This window comes from Mandrillus leucophaeus, unplaced genomic scaffold (assembly GCF_000951045.1).
Source record: "Mandrillus leucophaeus isolate KB7577 unplaced genomic scaffold, Mleu.le_1.0 Scaffold341, whole genome shotgun sequence".
NCBI lineage: Eukaryota > Metazoa > Chordata > Mammalia > Primates > Cercopithecidae > Mandrillus > Mandrillus leucophaeus.
In genome coordinates this window covers 2,238,450-2,259,156 of record NW_012103599.1, presented here as the reverse complement: position 1 = coordinate 2,259,156, position 20,707 = coordinate 2,238,450, and the positions used below count along the sequence as shown (strand labels likewise).

At 42.3% G+C, this 20,707-nt stretch overlaps 1 protein-coding gene across 4 annotated transcripts in view; it reads right to left on the bottom strand.

Annotated features, from left to right (window-relative positions):
* Positions 1–20,707, bottom strand: part of PGM1 (phosphoglucomutase 1) — a 66,283-nt gene that overhangs the window by 30,503 nt on the left and 15,073 nt on the right. For 2 of the 4 annotated variants that reach the window (XM_011988946.1, XM_011988947.1), the window contains exon 2: positions 272–434. In XM_011988946.1, coding sequence (XP_011844336.1) covers positions 272–434 — 163 coding nt within the window. Of the gene's footprint in view, positions 1–244; positions 435–6,802; positions 7,505–20,707 lie in introns of those variants that run through there. The other 2 variants (XM_011988944.1, XM_011988945.1) reach the window with 2 other exon arrangements.

The window sequence follows — 20,707 nt, the reverse complement described above, 5'->3', positions numbered from 1 at the left end:
CACTAGCACATCTACCATTTCATCATTCAGCCAGCAAAGTGGCAGGATTTTTCTAAAAGAAAATATCATGTTAGGGATGAGTTGTACATGGCTCTTCATATTCAGGTACAGTCAAATGAGAAGCATTTCACTGTCACTGAAACGAAGCAAAGAGCACCCCCCTGCCCCCTACAAAGGATCAGAACCAAAACCCTGGTCTCCCTAGGCTCCAGCTATTGGTTTATCCTACTGAAGATAAACTTACCTGTCCTCAAAATGACAGCAAACTCACCTCCATTAGAAATATTGAATTTGATTCCAAAATCTCCATTGGGGCCCCCTGGGTTGTGGCTGGCTGTCAGAATGATCCCACCAATGGCTTTGATTTTTCTAATGATGCAGGATACAGCAGGGGTGGAGAGGATTCCATTCTGTCCAATAACCAAGCGACCAATCTAGGAGAAGAAATCCAGAACACACTCTTTAACATCAATACATCCAGAGTCACTGCTCAGAAACAACACCAAGATAACAGGCAGATGGACAAAATAATAATAATAATAATAATGATAATAATCTGTTGGACAAGAAAAGATTTTATTTAATAAAAATCTACAGCTTGGATGTCTCCACCATATTACTGAAGCAGAATCAGCAATGTTGAACAAATTCCTTCAGATGGTCTTTGGGACTTTGTAGTTTTAGGAGAGTGTGTGGTCTGTGTGCACTAGAAGGCTCTGGCATGAAAACACAGCATATTAAAAAGAGCCTTTCCAGATCAGGTTCACAATTTGGATACATTGAAAGAATATGAGAAAACCCAAATTTTTATCCAATTCAATCATACTTTCAATCCACAACGGGAGAAAAGAAAAGGTTTAGCTAGTGAAAGGGATTCTGCCCAAAAACAAGGCTTTTTTAAAGTAAAAATCTTTATGAAGTAAAAAAGGCAAATTTTATGGCAAGATTATTGAAAAATGACTCATCAATTTATCTTTTCAGTCAAGCTTGGCTTTTTCATATAGTGGGTTTCCTCAAAGCAAGACACACATACTCCTGTTACAGTGTACCTGGGTTACCTCCTGGGCCTAAGACAGGAATGCTGGAGTTATTCCTGAGTAAACCAGTCAGAACGACCTACATGAAAGGGCGGCAGGTGGGACTTCTGTTGCGTTCTTAACTTACCTTCCCATAGCTCTTACAGATGGTAAAGTACCGCTCCTAAATCTTTTTTGCTAAAATGACAGTAATTTATATCTGTTTCAACATGACTAAAGTTGGAAAAGAAGGTTGAGGTGTTGTCAGTTCCTCTTAAAAAACAGGGATTTTTTTACATTTTCCGTTTGTTATTTCTTTTTGCTTCACCCAAGATAAATATGATTGAAGAAACAACTTGATGGTGGAAGATGTGTTTCTAATGTTGAGAATGTCCATGAGATACCTGGATTTCCTGGGGAGAGTTTCTCTGGGACTGTTGACTCTGCCACCCTTCCATAGCTCATTGAAAACTGTCAACCACCTCCCAGGAAGCAGCTGGTTCACTTCCAACCAGCCACCTCCCAACCACCTCCCAGTAAGCAGCTGGTTCACTTTGTTACCTCTTGGCTCTCATATGTTGATCTCTGAACAATTTTTGGTATAGCTCCCCTAATATATTGGTTATATCTTGCCTTCCCCAGGAAATGGTAACCACCGGGGTGGATGCTGTCAGTAGGTTGCTTTTTAGACTATAGGAACCTGTAGATAGTGTGGAATCAATACTGATGATTGTTATGGAGCTACAGAGTGCTTTCTACATCCCACGGCACTTTTGATCCATTCCCACATTTGCTCCTCCCAAGTACCACTGCAAACATGAGGAAGCTGAGGTCCAGAGTTATCATGATCCTGCCCATTCATTCATTCTTGCCTCCATCCAGCAGCAATAACAACAAGCATTAATGGAAAGGTGCTATGGCAGACACTGACATAGATGACATGACAAGGCCACACAGCATATTAGTGGCCACGGTGGGGGAAAGTATTGAAACCTCCTGACTCAACACAGTGACATTTCACCTTCCAGCAGTTTCCAGTGTGGTTGTGGTGAGAATAAAAGCCTATATTCAGGCAGTTCTAGAATGTCCATAGGAGGGGTTTAGGGGTGGCTTGTCAAGTTGTATTTACACACCAAGTACACCAATTTTTATATAGATTATATTTGGTGTGGAAGGAGAGGCTGATGATATCAAGCTACACCATCCATGTCACCCCTTAATTCTGCCATTCCTTATGGTGAGATTTGCAATGGTTCCAGGCTGAGGGGATTATGCCAGGGGTAAGAGTAAGAAGAAAATTTGAGAGACAGAAGCAAGATAGCTTCTCTCTTGAGCCCAAGAAGAGGTACAACTGGTGGAAGAACTCCTCTTCCAGATCAGGCTCTTTCTTGGGAATCACCCTCAGGAATATTGCTCTCAATCGGATACAGGAGAGACACTGCTCTATTACTCTCCTTCCCTTAAAGATGCCTGGACCACTGCAACAGCTCCTAACTCAATCTCCTCTGCCTCTCTCCCACATGAGTTTCTCTTGCTCGACCCTGGCTGGATCCATCTGACCTACTCAAACCCATCTAGTTCATCTTTCTAAGCCATAATGCTGTGTCCCTTTTCTGACCCCAAAACTTTCCCAGAAATTCTACTTCTAGGTATACACCTGAAGAATTGAAAGCAGGACGTAGACAGATGCTTAAACACCAATGTTCATAGCAGTATTACTCACAAAAGTCAAAGGGTGGAAAGAACGCTAACGTCTACCATGAGGTGAACGGATAAACAAAATGTTGTGTATACATAAAGTGGAATATTATTCAGCCTTAAAAGTGTGTGTGTGGGGGGGGGTCCTGCCATATGCCACAAGATGGATGAACCTTGAGGACATTATGCTAAGTGAAATTTGTCATACAGCATTTCTCACAAAAGACAAATTGAGCCGGGCGCGGTGGCTCAAGCCTGTAATCCCAGCACTTTGGGAGGCCGAGACGGGCGGATCACGAGGTCAGGAGATCGAGACCATCCTGGCTAATAACACGGTGAAATCCCGTCTCTACTAAAAAAATACAAAAAACTAGCCGGGCGAGGTGGTGGGCGCCGGTAGTCCCAGTTACTCCGGAGGCTGAGGCAGGAGAATGGCGTGAACCCGGGAGGCGGAGCTTGCAGTGAGCTGAGATCCGGCCACTGCACTCCAGCCTGGGCGACAGAGCAAGACTCCGTCTCAAAAAACAAAAAAAAAAAGACAAATTGAAAACTGTCAACCACTCCACTACCAACCACCTCCCAAGAAGCAGCTGGTTCACTTCAGTTACCTCTTGGCTTTCATATGTTGATCTCTGGACAATTTTTGTTGTAGCTCCCCTAATATATTGGTTATATCCTGCCTTCCCCAGGAAATGGTAATCACCAGGGTGGATGCTGTCAGTAGGCTGCTTTTTAGACTGTAGGAACCCGCAGATAGTGTGGAATCAATACTGATGATTGTTATGGAGCTAGAGTGCTTTCTACATCCCATGGCACTTTTGATCTGTTCCCACACTTGCTCACATTTGTCACAAAAGACAAATGCTATATGATTCCACTTACATGAAGTATTTAAAGAAGTCAACACCATAGAAACACAAAGTACAATGGTGGTTGCCAGCGGCTCAGAAGAGGGAAGGATGGGGAATTGTTCAATGAACATAGACTTTCAGTTTGGCAAGATGAAAAATTTCTAGAGATATGTTGCACAACAATGTTTCGTTAACATTACTGAAGCATACACCTAAAAATGGTTAAGATGGTAAATTTTATTATGTGTTTTTACCACAATTAAAACTTTTTAAAGAATTTGTCACTGTACTCTAAGATGACATTGCAATCTATAGGTATGGATGTGACTGGAAGGACATATATAGGATAATTTTTTTTCTTTTCTTTTCTTTTCTCATGTGACTGCCAGATCATAAGGATAAATATTTTTTAACTCAAAAAAAAAAAGGGAAATAAAATTCTGACACATTCTACAGCCTGGACAAGACTTGAAAACATTATGCTAAGTGAAATAAGCCAGATGCAAAAGGACAAGGATTGTCTGATTCTGCTTCTATGAGGGAACTAGAATAGGCAAATTCATCGAGACAGAAAGTAGTACAGAGGTTACCAGAGGCTGGCGGGAGTGGGAATGGGAAATGATTGTGTAACAGGTACAGAGTTTCTGTATGGGATGATTTTTTTTAAAAGGTTCTGGAGATGGATAGTGGTGATGGTTGTACAACATTGTGAATGTAATTAATGCCACTGAACCATACACTGAAAATGGTTAAAATGGTAAATCTGATGTTACGTATATTTTACCTTTCCTGGCCCCCAAGGTAGAGATAACTCCCTCAGCCAGGCACTAAGAGTCCATTCTCAAATGGCCTCCCCTGCCGGCCTTCCTTTCCCACGACTTCCTTCCTTAAAACTCATGCCTCCCCGCCAAAACGGGTACTTCTTTGTTCCCCAAACATCTAATAGTCAAACACGGCAAGGAGTAAACTTTAAATATTCCTTTTAACTGAAAACAGGGCTTGGTATTTTCTTAGGTTTCATTAAAAAACCAAGTTCCATTTTCTTTGTCCTGTAATCATGCACATGGGTCCTGCTCTTACCTCTAAACTTACCTCTCAGTTGAGAGCTCTGCGGACTGAATGAGATATCAATATTCTAAAAGGGGCCCATCAATATCTTATTTTGTGCAATAAAATGTCCTTCAAAAGCAGAGAGCTCTATATAAATAAAAATGAAGAGAAACTTATAACCCATAAATGCACCAGATAAAGTATGGTAAAGGGAAAAAAATAAAATGATCTCCATTTAACTCAGTGGGCTGAAAAGCCCTCCAAGAATCAGCTTGTGGGCACAGTGGCTATTAATGAAGATGAGAAAGGAGCATTGACTTTTGTCAAAATCTGTGGCAATAATTATCCTCCCTTTAGATTTCCTCCCTGCAGCCCTACCCACAATCAAAGGCATGTTAAAACAGTCAGAATGTAGGATATGTTAGACAGAGAAGAAATCAAACCCTTTAAAATTTCATAGGTTTAAAGCGCATCAGATTGAAGTGCTTTATCAGTCCACTAATGTTTTAAGCAATTCAGTTGGTTAGCATGACTGTTTTAAATGCAGTGCTATCTTTAATAAGGTGGCTCTCACCTCTAAGCTTACCTTGAAAAGACTTGAAAATATTCTTGGGCTGCCAACAGCTCTAACAAATAGGCAGCTACCATATTGAGTCAATTATTATCATTTAAATGTATTATTTAGTAAACCTTCAGAGGGCAAATCTGAGAAAGTCTGTAGAGTCTGCCTGAATTACACATTCCTACCACCTCTTCCACATCCTTCAGCTCCACACAAAAATGAAATGGAGCCAAATATATCACAGCAAAGGGGACAGGGTACCAGATCCACTCAACAGTCTAGATATATGCGGAGAAATAATGTTCCATTCGTTCCCTCTCCAAAGATTAAAAGCATCTTAATACCATTCCCTTTGCAGCTCTCCTCAAAGAAAAAATTTATGGCATGTCACATTTTATCTTAAAAATGTGTATGCTTCATAATAATTTCATATTTGAGTGCTTTATCAGCAACTTTTACATGAGAGGCATTCAGATTCTGAAACTGAGTATCAGGAAAACTCTCATTATAAACAATAGGATCTACAAACACTTTTAAATTTCGTGTGGTGGTACATTTTATTTTGTTTTGCTTTGTTTTAATTTGGCTTTCGCAAACATACCTGCTCAGCGTATTTTGAAAATACACTGAAAATGAATGTCTAACACATTTAGTTGCAATACTAAATTTTATCTTGTCAGAATCAGAATCTCTTCCAGAGAAGAAATACAACAGATTTTAAAATTTGCGGGTACTGAAGGACTATGTGCTCCAACTAATTGCTAATCATTATCTAAAACACTAAAAATATATTTTTGGTCCCTGAGAGGAATTTGCAGAGCAAAAAACATCAATGTTCTGATGCCCACCTTCCTGTAAACCAGTGGGCTGTGCGAACTGTTAGATTATCAAGATCAATGCTTTCTGGTACAATATTCCTTCTCATTTACTTAATCCAGCCAACACGGTTTTCCATGATGCAGAGGTTTAGCAGAGCCTCCTCATACTATAGTCTTACAGGAGTTATTATCTCTACCCTGCTGCACAAATTCACCATGCACAGGGCTTCTTTGTGTCCAAGGTCATTATAAGCAGGTGCCCCTGTAACAGGTCCTCTCAAAAGGCTCACACCTAACATTTTCCAACCTCCTCCTAGCATTTCTGCATGACTACCAGGATCCATAAACAACAGCATGCCCTGGCTTTTGTTTTCCTGTTTGACAAGTGACTGAACTTCAACAAGAAAGCCATTGAAAGAAAACAAAATCCTCTTCTCTCCACCATTCAGTAGAGCCCTCTTACATAGGACAGGGTGCCCCTTGAAGCTAGTTAGAATGTAGATAAAACAGCTTAAGACCGGCAGTGTGCTTTAAATGTCTAAAAAGCAACAGGTACTTTGTCGAGCAACAGAACAGAGCATAATACCTAAGAAGCTGAACTTCACATTCCTGTATCCCGGTGTGGTTAATGTAATTTCTCAAGTATTTTCACAACATACAATCACTGAAGTTACAATGAAACTTAACCGGATGTTAGTAGAATTGAAGTGTATACCACATATAAATCCTTGTACATTTGTATACTTCTGTAAAATTAAGAGGTTATTTGGAGAGCCAGAAACATAACAATACTTATCATATACCCACCCCATTGGCAGCTGCCATCTGCACTATCGTTTCTATTGCTGATTTATTAAAATACCGCCCATCTCCACCAACCACCAGTGACGATCCCTGGCGATCTTTTAGGTCTATGGAAAAGAATATACTCTGAATGAAATTCTCCAGATAGCATGGCTTTTCCTCAAAATAGTAGGTTTTCTTCCGTAATCCACTTGTTCCTGGTTTCTGATCGTGGTAGGGAGCTGTAGCAAAAGTCAATAAAGGGAGAGGACCTTCTTCCATTTTTCTATACATCCCAGAAATCCATTCTTCAAAATCACTCATCCTTCACTTCCACCGACTGGCTCAGTGAGGGTGTCCAGAAAGCAGTCAAGGGACTCCAAAACAGGTCTGTCCAACCTGAAGCTGCAACAGTGTCGTATGAGTAACTAAAATAGAGGGTTTGCCTGGACGATCACTCTCAATGAGAAAGCTTGGTTAATTCCTTGTTGTTGTCCCTTGTGAACAAGTTAAGGGCCACACACCCACTCGCACCCACACACAAAGCAGGTCTTCAAAGTTGTTTTGATGAGGACACTTCTGCCCACTTAACCAAGCCAAATACCCTTCAATTATTTTTGTCTCATTTCCCCGTTAGGGTAGAGATAGCTCCAAGGAGTGCTGCATGCAGCCGACTTCAGTTGTAAACACCAGGTGGCTGCCAGGCTCTACAATCAGAGCCCAGGCAAAGAGGGCAAAAGCAGTCCCACGAAGCAGGTTTGTGAACAAGACACCCTGGTGTGGCTCTCACTGCTCCTGACACCCCTTAAACCAGAGCCTCTCTGGGCATTCATCTCTGAGAAGGCCATCTGCAGCTAGAGTTGCTCCATGCCACCTAGCAAGCTAAAGGTCAATCTTAAAATGGAAGTGAGGGAGCTCAAGTTACCCCTGGTTTTCTTACATCACTGTCATTTTGATACCTAAGAAATTTTTTTTACTTCACACATGCAATCTATCAGGAAAAAAATCATCTAACAGATTTATTCATTGGCGACCAAAGATTTAACAAAATAGTGTTCAGTTCTAGAAAAACAGATACCTCCAAAGTTGCCCTGAATAACCAACAGCTTGGTCATTCCTTTGAATATACAAAAAAGCAGGCATGAGGATGCACCAAGTCCTTAAAAATGTAAGCAAAACACGGAAAAAATATATATATATGTTTTTCTGAGTGCACAGGTTTGGATCAAGTTATTATGTAGAAAAATATGAACATAAGATTAATTTTTAAAGTTTTTTCAGTTTTAAGTGTACTTGACTTTTAACAAAATGTTTTTAGGGAAGCAGTTTAAGTCCTTTGTATCTGAAGAGTCTAGGATGTTTAAAAACATTTTACCTAAATAAATTTCACATCCAATTCCATTTAATCCCCAAGATTTTATTACTGATCTATTTAAATACAAACATGTGTGTTCTCAGCCAGCCATGGTGGCTCACACCTGTAATCCCAGCACTTTGGGAGGCCAAAGTGGGCAGATCACCTGAAGTCAGGAGTTCGAGACCAGTCTGTTCAACATGGTGAAACCCTGTCTCCACTAAAAATACAAACAGGCGTGGTGGTGTGCACCTGTAGTCCCAGCTACTTAGGAGGCTGAGGCAGGAGAACTGCTTGAACCTCGGAGGCTGAGGTTGCAGTGAGCCAAGATGGTGCCATTGCACTCCAGCCTAGACAACAGACCACGCATGCACTGAGGAATTAAGGTTTTCGAGGGAAAAGTGAATCATCCCTTGAGCAACAAAATCTGAGTCTTTTTATACTAACTTGTCAAGCAGCATCTGAAAGTAGACAGGCACTGGTAGCTGCCAACTGCCCTCTGTCAAGAATGTGCCTGTGTTCCAAGGCTGCTCTGCAGAAGACCAGCAGGAATAATGGGCTCACGAGTGGAAAGTAGGCCACTGGCAAGGGAGCCTGGTCCCCTTCAAATGACAAATGGGCCTGGCTCATGTGCAGGAAATACCTCGAGACATAACATTAACACAATTCACAAAACACATCTATTACGTTGAAAACCTGTCAGCCAAAAGACAACTACTTTTTACAGCTTATTTTGGGCTCTTAATTTGTTTTAAAAAGTCAAATTCTTTAGAAATTAATTGAAAAAGCAAGCATGCTTTATTAACAGTTTACATAACCACTGTTTTTCTACTATAAATGATTTTCTAAATTCCTATTTTGTAAGTTCTGTGCCAAGTTTTCTCTGGTTTTATATGGGCTTGTAAATTAGGCTGGCATGTGTGTCTTGACATATTCGATAATAGATCCAGATTTATGAAATATCACTCCAATAATCTTTTCTTTGGAATAACAGAGCAACCAACCACGTAATTGGTAGTTTTCTTAATGAGATCTTGAAATCCCAGGGTAAATTTGGGGGTACTTGGGCACAAGGATGTTCCCACATCCCATACCAAAGCCTCTCTGCCCACATAATATACCACATTCCAGCATCGTCTCTGCTGGCAGCCTGCCAGTCTCTCAGTGAAGTTCTTTCTGAAGGCAGAACTATGAGAGCAACATTTTAAGCAATGACACATGCCAGGCATGGTGTTTGTCAATATGCAATACTACAACAAAAGGACACAATCCTTGCCCTACAAAAGCTTCTATTCTAAAAATGGGCCTGATCATAATTTTATGAACACTACAGAATTCAACCCCATATAAAAATATTACCAGAAGCAGCAATGTTAGATGGACTGTGAAGTATAGTAAAAAAGAAGAGACATTAAAAACATTAAGCTTCCTAAGACACTCAGACTAAGTGGGGCAGCTATTAAGAAACTCATTTGTTTCAGCTCTCCAGCAAAGGTTGAACTTCATCTTCAGAAACGTTACTGTCGAGCATAGCGAACCCAATTTGGCCTAATGAATTCGCCTGCATTGCCAGTACTCCTTCACAATGACACAAATTACATTTAAACCATATGGGGGATTTAAGGATTACTCCCTTCAGACAAGGAACTTTCATACTGGTCTTGGGCCCAATCAATTTCACAATGGCAGAGTTATGAACCCCTTCGCTCCCAGCCTCACAAAGACTCCAGCTCCCATTTGCATCAGCAGTGATACCTTCCCAGTAGAACACAGCAGAAACCGTAGACTTACCAATCCTTTATTCACTCTTTCTTTTCTATGTTTCTCTAAAAAATATTTAATGGACAGTTAATAATGATGTCCCAGGCCCCATAGGAGGGCTGGCCTGAATGGGTTCACCTCTTCACACCGAGTTCTTTTTTAGCAAATGCCCCAGGAGTGGGCATAAGGGATGGACCTGATAACCCTATTTCCAGGCATAAGCACTAGAAAGAAAGGCAGAAATTTGGCTTAAAGCAGCAGGGTTAATCAGACCCCCCAGCTCAAGGCCCTATGGTTGTGATAGCTGCAGGTGCCTGTTACAGACGGCTTGAAGTGTTTGTCCCCAAGAGTGGAAAACAGTCATTCATTTCTCCAGCCACCAGTAACTAAGCAGGTAGTAAATGCTCAGCCCCAGGCAAGGCACTGCATTCTACTGGAAAGGGCACAAGTTCAGCGGCCAGACACAACTAGGGCTCAAATCTTTCACTGTAAAATGTATGAGAGGTACAATCTACAGCAAGTTACTTAACTCATCTGAGCCTATAAAACTCTAAAGGTTGTTCGGAAAATTGAAAACAGGTCACATGTGAAAACACCCGATACCGTGCCTGGTATAAGGTAAATCATTGCCAGCCCCTCGTCCCTCTGGGCCTCAATTTCCTCATGAAATCATACCTCTCTCCCAAGGGTTTTGTGAAGATTGCCTCACTGAATGTCTAGGAAAGCCTTTATGAACTGGAAAATGATGTAAAGATACAAAAATTTTTTTTCCACGTTCTGAGTGGGGTTGGAGATAGAAACAAAGGTGGATGGGCCTCTGTTCTCATAAAGTTCACATCAGAAAGGAGCCATCACAGCGTGGTGGCCTTGGTGCTATCCTGAAGGTGTATTTACAGAGTTGTGGCTCTCAAGAGGTTGCAGTGAGAGGTATGAGACTGGAGAAATAGTTGGGGCAAGTCTATGGAGCCTTGTGAACTGTACTAAACTTTATTTTGTAAGTGCTGCAGAGCTATGGAAATTTTCAAGCAAAAAGAATATAAACCAATATGTTTTTGGAAAGTTGACTGGCTGGCAGTGGTGCCTTGAATAGCTTGGAGAAGGAAGACCGGAAAAAGATTAACCAAGGCTTGCAAAAAGGGTTCCATCCTTAGCTGGGTTGGCTTTGAGGGTCCCAGTCAATGTGATCTCGTCCAGCACTGTTCCTCTGCCAGCTTTCTACATACAACTTCAACTTTGAGTTCTTGGCCCAGTTGGAGCACTGATTTCTTTTTTCCTCTCTCCTACCGTGAAGATACTCCTTGAACAACCTCTTTCCTCTGACCCTTTTTCCATACTGTGCTTTCTACTCATCCCCTCCCTTCTCTCAGAACTGTCCCCCAACTATTCCATGAGAGTGAAGGCCTGGGGCCATGTCTCTACTCCAGGACCCTGACTCCAGGCCATGAGCAAAAGGGGTAGATACCTGACTAAAGCTGGACCACTCATGTTTTCTCTCCTTGGAATCTAGAATTGGGATTCAAAAGTGTACTAGTCAGATTAGGTTAGCCCTTGAACCAGAAAGACAGGTAAACTTATGAGCTGTGGGGCAAGAACAGTTGAGTCATGAGAATATCCACAGAACTGCTACTAGCCTGACAATATGTGAGAGTCCGTGACAGCTATGCAGGATCCGACGCTGGATCACTCATACATCTCTAAGAGTTGTGGATCCGATGTACAGGAAGAATCAGAAAAGAATTCGAAATAGAATCAAGCAAAAAATAGGTTAGATGAATCTTCTCACATAGGTGGGGCTTGCAGATTCATCAGACCTGAGAATCGGGGAACAGGGGCTGGGAACACAAGCCACTGGAGACTTCCTTTTGGCGCTGGTATTCTGGACTCGGTGCCTTCACATCCAGACCCTTGGCCAAGCCACACCTCACCCAGCTGGTGTCACCCCAATTCAACTGGAAAGGTAACCCCTCATCACTTCAGCTGAGAGAATGGTTTTTTAAGTTGGCATTTTAAAACATACTCTCTTAAAATTAAGTGTACAGATGATGAAGTATATCACATAGGATACAAATAATAAAATAAACATAGTATTAATATTTTCGGAATAAGTGGGGGAAAACTAGGTATATTTGGTATTTGAAATACATTTAAGAAATGTGGGATATGAGTTTATCTAAAGATTAGCCGTGTGGGTCCAGTTCATAATGTGCAGGTTGTGTTACTTATTTAGACAGGATTTCAAGTTTAAGGAGGTATTAGAAGAATTTTATCAAAATTATAAACATTAGTGGAACATTCCAGAAAACTTGGACTGTATTATAAGTTTAAGTCATTAGATGCAGACAGTATACTGCAGTACTTGAGGGAATGGACTCTAAGGCCAAAGAGACAGGGTCTGAACCCTTATTCCACCAGTTACTAGTAATATGATCTTGAAAAAGTTACTTAACCTCTTTGTGCTTCCATTTCCTCATCTGCCAAGATGGAGATAATGATAGCAGCTCTATTTTACTTGTTGTAGTCATGTTTGAATGAAGTAATTTACAGATAGTTCTGAAACCAGAGCTGCTATAGTATGCCCTGTACAAGGATCTGCTGTTATTATTTGACTACATGAGAACAACTTGAATACTTGAAAAGTTTTCCTTATTAGACCAGGAATTTTAAAAGAAAACAAATATTTGACTTAAAAATTTGAAATATTCATAGATACCTGATTAAATGAGTTTGTAAAAAAATAATAATAATAACACACTGAGAAACCTAACTTCCATTGACAAATGGGTCAGCAGAGAGAGAAGAAAATGAAACAGATGTGCTGAGATCAACAGGAGACGCTGCCTGGGTTCCTCTTGTTTCAGGCTCTTTTATTTATTTATTTTTTTTGAAGGCAGAGTCACTCTGTCACCCAGGCTGGAGTGCAGTCGTGCAATCTCTGCAACCTCTGCCTTCCAAGTTCAAGCAATTCTCATGCCTCAGCCTCCTGAGTAGCTGGGATTACAGGTGTGTGCCACCATGCCCTGCTAATTTTTAGTAGAGACAGGCTTTCACTGTGTTGGACAGGCTGGTCTTGAACTCCTCACCTCAAGTGATCTGCCCGCCTGGTCTCCCAAAATGTGTCTCAGGGTCTTGAAGTCCATCTGCCCCACTGCCTGTGTCTCAGGGCTGCAGGAGACGCCCCTCTCTGTGTGCAGTCTTTGCGCGTCAGGCTTCACGAGGGCTGACTGAACCCTAACTGGGCTTCTGTTACTTATAGCCACTTACATCTCTTTACAGGGCTGACCAGGGCTCCGTAAATGTTTAAAAACCTGGGTCCTGTTTGCCAGCTGGGTCCTGGGTCCTGTTTGTCAGCTGTGAGCCAGGCCTTACCTGCTGTCCCGTACAGGCAAGAAAAGGAAGAGAGAACACTTCCTCCCCTTCTCCTTTGAGCTCCCTCAGTCCACAGCCAGCAGAGAGGCCGAGTACCATTTTCTGACTAGGGGACCGTGGGCAAGGGACGTAGGCTCCTCGTGCCTCTATTTTCTCACCTTTGAAACAGGGATTGAAAGTAGTAGCTACTGCATAGATTTGCTGTATAAAGAGACAAGAGGTTACAAATGTAAAGAGCTTAGCACCAGCTGGTTCCAGTGCTCTGTGAGCCCTGCATAGGCATTAGCCTTTAGCACTACTCTGAATCTGAAAACATGCAGGCATGTTTCATACCCAGCTATTGGGACGGGCCATTGGCTATGTGCATTTTAGTGGAGTTAGGAAATGTTCTCTAAAGAAAAGCAGAAAACACATTAAAATTGGAAGAAGGTACAAGGTCAGAAGAATTACAAGGGCCAGATGGCTTAGAGCTCTACAGAATCCCATGTACACAAAGACTCCTGAAGTAGATTTGGAAATAAAAACAAACAAAACAGCTTCCTCAGAGAGTGTACAACCTTTAGCATGCATCAGTTGGCTGTCCATCCGTTCACCCATGCATCTACCCAACATTTCCTATATAAACCGATGTGTTGTATTCATTTCACCAGGCACTGTACACCTCAGGAAGACTCAAGCTGCCAGGAAACTTTTGGTGCAGAAGGAGAGACAGATAAGTCAACAGATCATTTTAAAATGGAGGAAAAAGTACTCATCTGGAAGCCTGCAAGAGAGCTATGAGCACTCAGAGGGCAAAGAGAAGCCATGGAAGGCATTCCCCATCTGCACAATTGCCATTCTGAACCCATGTGGTTACATCTGAAAACAACCTCCTCAATTTGAAGATGCGCAAGGCTTAGGAACCCCTTTTCATAAGTAAAGCACATGTGAAGAAGTCTCCTGTTTTATCAGAAATGACCCATATTCAACCATTTTGACCTATAAAAACAGCCATTTATATGGTTCATATAACATTTTTCTATGTCTCTTTTATTTCCTTTTTGGAGAATTCTTAAGACAATCTGAATTTCAATCCCTTAAGAATATTCACTTGGCGCTAACAGAAGAACTCTCCCCATTCTAGCTTACCAGGAGCACAATTATTAAAATTCTGTGGTAAAAAGAGAATCAGTTAAGGAATCGCTTTATTTTCAAATCATTCATGGTCGTATGTTTCCCTCTTGTGGTGGAAAACGGAAAAACAAGCAAGATTGCCAGCAGCCTCATAAGGGGTTGAAGCAGTGCCTGCTTCACTCACCTCTGCCCAAAGCTGCCTTGCACAACTCTAGGGGCTCCCTTCACCAAGATCACAAGGGAAATTGTGCCCCTTTAAGTTTTGTGGCAGGCAGTGGTTGGCCCTCCATCAAATAATTAAAATATGGTGGGACTCTGGGGCTTTTAAGAAGAGGAGAGAACTCCTGACCTCAAGTGATCTGCCTTGAGGCAAAACCCCGTCTCTACTAAAAATACAAAATTAGCCGGGTGTGGTGGCAGGGCCTGTAATCCCAGCTACTCGGGAGGCTGAGGCAGGAGAATCACTTGAACCCCGGAGGCGGAAATTGCAGTGAGTCGAGATTGCGCCATTACACTCCAGCCTGGGCGACAGAGTAAGGTTGGGTCTCAAAAAAAAAAGGCCGGGCGCGGTGGCTCAAGCCTGTAATCCCAGCACTTTGGGAGGCCGAGACGGGCGGATCACAAGGTCAGGAGATCGAGGTGGCGGGCGCCTGTAGTCCCAGCTTCTCAGGAGGCTGAGGCAGGAGAATGGTGTAAACCCGGGAGGCGGAGCTTGCAGTGAGCTGAGACCCGGCCACTGCACTCCAGCCTGGGCGACAGAGCGAGACTCTGTCTCCAAAAAAAAGAAGAAGAAGAGGAGGAGAGAAATGGTGAGGTTATTTTCTGTCTGTCTCATTACTAAGATCATTTTCAATTATATGGTCTGGCCAAAATTGGACGTCCAGCTGTAAAGGACATGAATGAAGGTGACCACAAAGAGGGAACATCCTTTTCTATGGGGTCCCTGTAAGCCAGAGTTTCTATAAAATGGAGAGAGTGAAGCCTCCTTTAAAAGGTTCTGAAAGTAGATGAGGAAAAGTATGTGTGAAATGCTTACCACAATGCCTGGCCATATAGTAGGCACTCAATAAATGTTATCCAAACTACTAAAAACAGAAAGAGGTATTGATAAGGACTGATCGCCTCCTTCTAACACATCCGCTGATCTCGAAAGCAGGTAAGCCCAGGTAGGAGGGCACAGATGCAATGGGTTTATCTGTGAGATAAATACTGATTAAACATCCCCCATGGTCCAGGCACTGGGGGAATGGGACAGGTAGCAGAAGGAGGATTTAAAGATGAATCAAGTACAGTTCCTGCTCTAACCACTGGGCTCTGGAGTCAAACAGGCCTGAATCTGAATCCTGGCTTTGCTCAAACCTTCTAGTGGTATATGGCCTTTCTGGCCTCAGTTTCTTTATTTGTAAAATAGTAAGGACAATGATGCTTGCTCAAAGGTTGCTGTATATAGTAGAAGATAAATTCAGTAGGCCACAATGTGCTGGGTCATGTTTCAAGTGCATTACAAGCATTAACTTATTTAATCTTCACAACAACTGTATAGGGGCTTATTACTCTCAGCACTTATCCTAGGGATAAGGAAAATGGGGGATACAGAGATTACGTCATCTGTCCAAGGTCAGGTAGACTGTGGAGATGGGCTTTGATTTAGTGAACTGTATATTGTTCATTTTACATATAGATTTGATTCGGCCAACCCAAGTGAGAAGGCTTGCTCTAAGAAGACACCAGGTCATACACAGTCTGTCTCCAGAGCGCAGACACGTAACTATCATGCTACCTTTCCACATAATGTAATATGCAGCCAGGTGAACAGTAAATACTCAATAAACAAAAGCTTTTAAAACAGCATGTGGGTAAATGTGGACATCTGTGGGAATTCCTGAGATGGACGGTGGCTCGTGGGGGCAGCAGCAAGGCATTCTCTCTTGGCCCCAATCAAGGCTTCAGTGAGAGCTAGGCTTTAGGGATATAAAAAGTTGGACTTTCACTTAAAAAGTTTAGGAACCCCTAGAGTATAGTGCTAGATAACTATTAAAAGGGTCTTGAGGAATAGAGCACAGTGGAAATCCAGGTTCAAATTCCAACTCTTGATACTCTTCAGTATCTTGGAGATCTTGGGCAAATCACTTAGCTTCTATTTCTGCATCTGTAAAACAGGCGTCTAAATACCAATCAATTAAGAGTTGTTGGAAAGATTATATGAGATCATGTAAAGTGCTCAGCACAGTGAATATCATTGCATGTAGGTTTCCATGCAGGCTTAATAACAACTCAGTGGTGTAGGATTCTCACTATTCCCATTTTATCGATAAGGAAACTGAGGATTAGAGAAGTTACATGAGTTGCTCAAGGACTCACAATAAATTGGAAAGGCAGGCTTCAATACCAGTTTTAATGCCAAAGCTCATGTTTCTCATCATCGGGCTATGTATGGCTCCTTTGGATGATCAAATTTGTTTAAACTTGAAGAAAATTAAGAGGAAATAGATCCCAAGTGACTCCCAAAGGGCTATTGCCCAAGAGCAAAGTATATGTGCTTTGGTGCCTGTACAAAACCCACCTGCATTTGGTGGAGACAGCATAGATGTCATGGTTGAATGGTGCACTACTCCCACCCCCTCAAAAAAAAAAAAAAAAAAAGATATATTGAAGTCCTAACCCCAGGTACCTGGGGATGTGACCTTACTTGGAAATAGGGTCTTTGTAGATGTAATCAAGTTACAGTGAGAGTATACTGGATTAGGGTGGCCCTAAATCCAATGACAGGATTCAGGAGAGGGAAATTTGGAGACAGAGACAGAAGAGATACATAGGGAAGAATGCCATGTGAAGACAGAGGTAGAGATTGAAGTTACACTGTACCAAGGATCGCTAGCCACCACCAGAAGGTAGGAAGAGGCAAGGAAAGATTCTTCCCTAGACCCTTCAGAGGGAGCATGGTCCTGCGGTCACCTCGATTCCAGACTTCTAAGCTGCCAGAAGTGCAAGAGAATAAATATCCATTGTTTTAAGCCGCACAGTTTGTTATGGCAGATGGCAGCCCTAGGAAACTGCTAAGTGCTAAAAAAATAATAATAATAACAATAATAATAGGCCAACTCCGTTTGCAGCAGAGTGGCTGCTCTGAGTGACAGGCACTCTGGGTAGACTATTCCCCTACCCTGCCCCCCAACCCCCTACACTTTTTCTTTGCTTCAGAGTGTTTGGTTTCTAGCACTAAATAACCCTGCATGGGCCATGGCTCCATATGTACAAACAAGCTTCCTCCTCTGCTCAGTGGTGTGGAGAGAAACTGCATCTCACTCATTTTTAACCTCAGTACCTGGAATGGGGTTGGGCACATATAGATAGTCAATAAATGTGTGAGTGACTAAAATATTTAAGTGAGAGCATCAAAGGACCCCTGTAATTAGTGTTTCTGAGCACGGAGGCGCGTTTTCAGGCAGTAGTCAGGAGTGGTTTCCCTCCCTGAGACCAACCTCAAATAGAAAATTACTCCCCTAATCACAGACAAATTCCCAAAGCACAAGGTGTCTGCAACAGAGGGCACTCCGCCTGGGAACTGGCATTCCAAGTAGTTTCAATAGCACAAAGTCTTGTGCAGCAATTATGAACAGAACTAGAAACTGCAGTAGTGAAGGAAGTAGAGCTGGTTAGTCTGCATGGTTGAGGCTGAAAGCTTATATTGCTTCCCAGGATATCTGCAGGCAGAGTGATGAAGGAGGGATCTTCATGGCGCTACTCAACATGAGGTAGAAAAGTGGTGAGAGTAAGAGAGAAATAGAGACCAATGCAAACAAAAGGAAAAGAGGGTCATAGCTGACCTAGCATCCCAGCCCCTTTCCTAATATTAGAGCAGTAGGATACAACACAACCACACTGTATGTCTAATTTTTTTTTTTTTTTTTTTTTTTTTTGCGTCTGTAAATGTATAATTTAACTTAGTGAACATCAATCATTCTACATATGGGTTCAGGCCAGTTGACCCAAGTTAGAAGGCTTGCCCCAGTGAAGACAGGAGGTCACACACAGATGGTGTTACATGTCACGTAACCTGCTGGTTAAAGAAAGATAAGAGTCAAAGCAAACTGATAGAGCCTTTTTTTTTTTTTTTTTTTTTTTGACACAGAGTTTCACTCTTGTTCCCCAGGCTGGAGTGCAATGGCGCGATCTCGGTTCACTGCAACCTTCGCCTCCCAGGTTCAAACAATGCTGCTACCTCAGCCTCCCAAGTAGCTGGGATTACAGGCACGCACCACCGTGCCTGGCTGATTTTTGTATTTTTAGTAGAGATGGGGTTTCACCATGTTGGCCAGGCTGGTCAGGAACTTCTGACCTAAAGTGATCCACCCACCTTGGCTTCTCAAAGTGCTAGGATTACAGGCCAGGCATGAGCTACCATGCCCAGCTCCTAACAGCCTTAATATGTTACTGGGCAAATACTTCAACCCAATCCTCCTTACAAATAGCAATTTTTTTTTTTTTTTTTGAGACGGAGTCTCACTCTGTTGCCAGGCTGGAATGCAGTGGTGTGATCTCGGCTCACTGCAACCTCCACCTCCCCTGGTTCAAGCGATTCTCCTGCCTCAGCCTCCCGAGTAGCTGGGACTACAGGCATGTGCTACCACGCCCAGCTAATTTTTGTATTTTTAATAGAGACGGGGTTTCACCATGTTGCCCAGGATGGTCTTGATCCCTTGACCTCGTGATCTGCCTGCCTTGGCCTCCCAAAGTGCTGGGATTACAGGTGCCAGCCATCCTGCCCGGCCTACAGATAGCTTTTTAGGTTTTTGATCCTGTCTCCAAGATCCTCCCTTCCCTCAGGGCCATAAGAGAATTCCCAGGCTGGGCCATAAGAGAATACCCAGGCTGGGCCATAAGAGAATACCCAGGCTGGGCCTTAGGATAATTCCCAGACTGGGCCTTAGGTTGGCCTGTATATAAAAGAAAGCCTTAGGGGTTAAGGACCTGTGTGATGGCAGCTGAGTCACTGGCGGCCTCCCTCTTCCCTTCCTGCAATGCTGGAGTTAGGATGAGTCCTGCTTTACAGTCTAAGGCTGTGGTTTTACTTTCTACAAGGACCTCCTTGTTTTGCAAGTGCTGCTCCCTCTACATAGAATGTCTTCTTCATATCCCCGTGTCTGCACTTTTTCCTGGCTTCCTCTTCATCATCCTTCAGGACTTGGTTTAAACACATCTCCCCTGGGAAGCTTCCTCTGACCACCCCTGCGTGTTCCCCTCCGTAGGGCCCTCAATACACCCTAACGAGGCACTTCTCATACTATATTGAAATGCCCACTTGCTGAGACTGTTTTACGCACTGCTGCATGCCCCAAATACACAGCACTGTATTGAGCAATAAGGAAATGCTCAGTAAATGTTTCAGGGATGGAAAGTACCCCCATCAAATCTTATTCAGGGAGGTTTCTGGAGCAAGTGTACCCAACCAACTATTTACCAGAACCACTCTCCTAAAACCATCAGGGGTAGACCTGGCGTACAAACACCAAACACCGTAACCAGTACTTCAGCCACTCAGGATCAATTTTGCTTACTTTGGGGCTGGCTGCTTTGTTCTTTTAAGAAAAGTGAGTATCAGGCTGATGACATATTACTGAAAACCTAAAGTTATATAGAACAAGTTCTCCCTCCCCCAAGGCTCTGTACATGAAACACTCACTGTAAGAAAGACATTTCTGTTTTGAAATTTATAAGCTAACAGGTGTAGAGCATCTTGACAGGTCATTGGCAAATCTGGGAAGAAGAGAAGTTAAAATGAGGGGGTAATAGCTGGGAAATCTTTCACAAGAAGTTTAAAGTGTCTGTATTTCCCATCAAAACCCCCCAACGTATTATTTTAATTTCACAAATGAGTAAAGAAGTAGCTCAAGCAAATTTGCCCAAGATAAAACAGCTAATAACTAGCATGTCCAGGAATCAAACTCAGATCTCACACCAAAGATTATATAAACTTTTAACATAAATTTTAACATAAAAGATGTAATTTTGATATTCTAGTAAGAGTCTCAAAATGGCATAATGCCTGTAACTGTTTTTTATTATTCTTTAGCATGTCTGAGTTTTGGACCTCGAGAGAACTAGACAAAACTGTGTGTAGAGATTTGTTTTTGGCAAAAGGCTTAAATTAGCCTGGTGGGGTGAGTTTCCTGAAGCAATAGTGGAGTTTTAAAAACAACCAAATAATTTATATTTGAGTTGCACCTTAGAGTTCACAAAACCTTTATATGTACATTATTTCATTCAATCCTCATAAAATTCTCTGATATAGCAGATATTGGAATTAATCCCCCTTTACTGGTGAGAAAACAGTT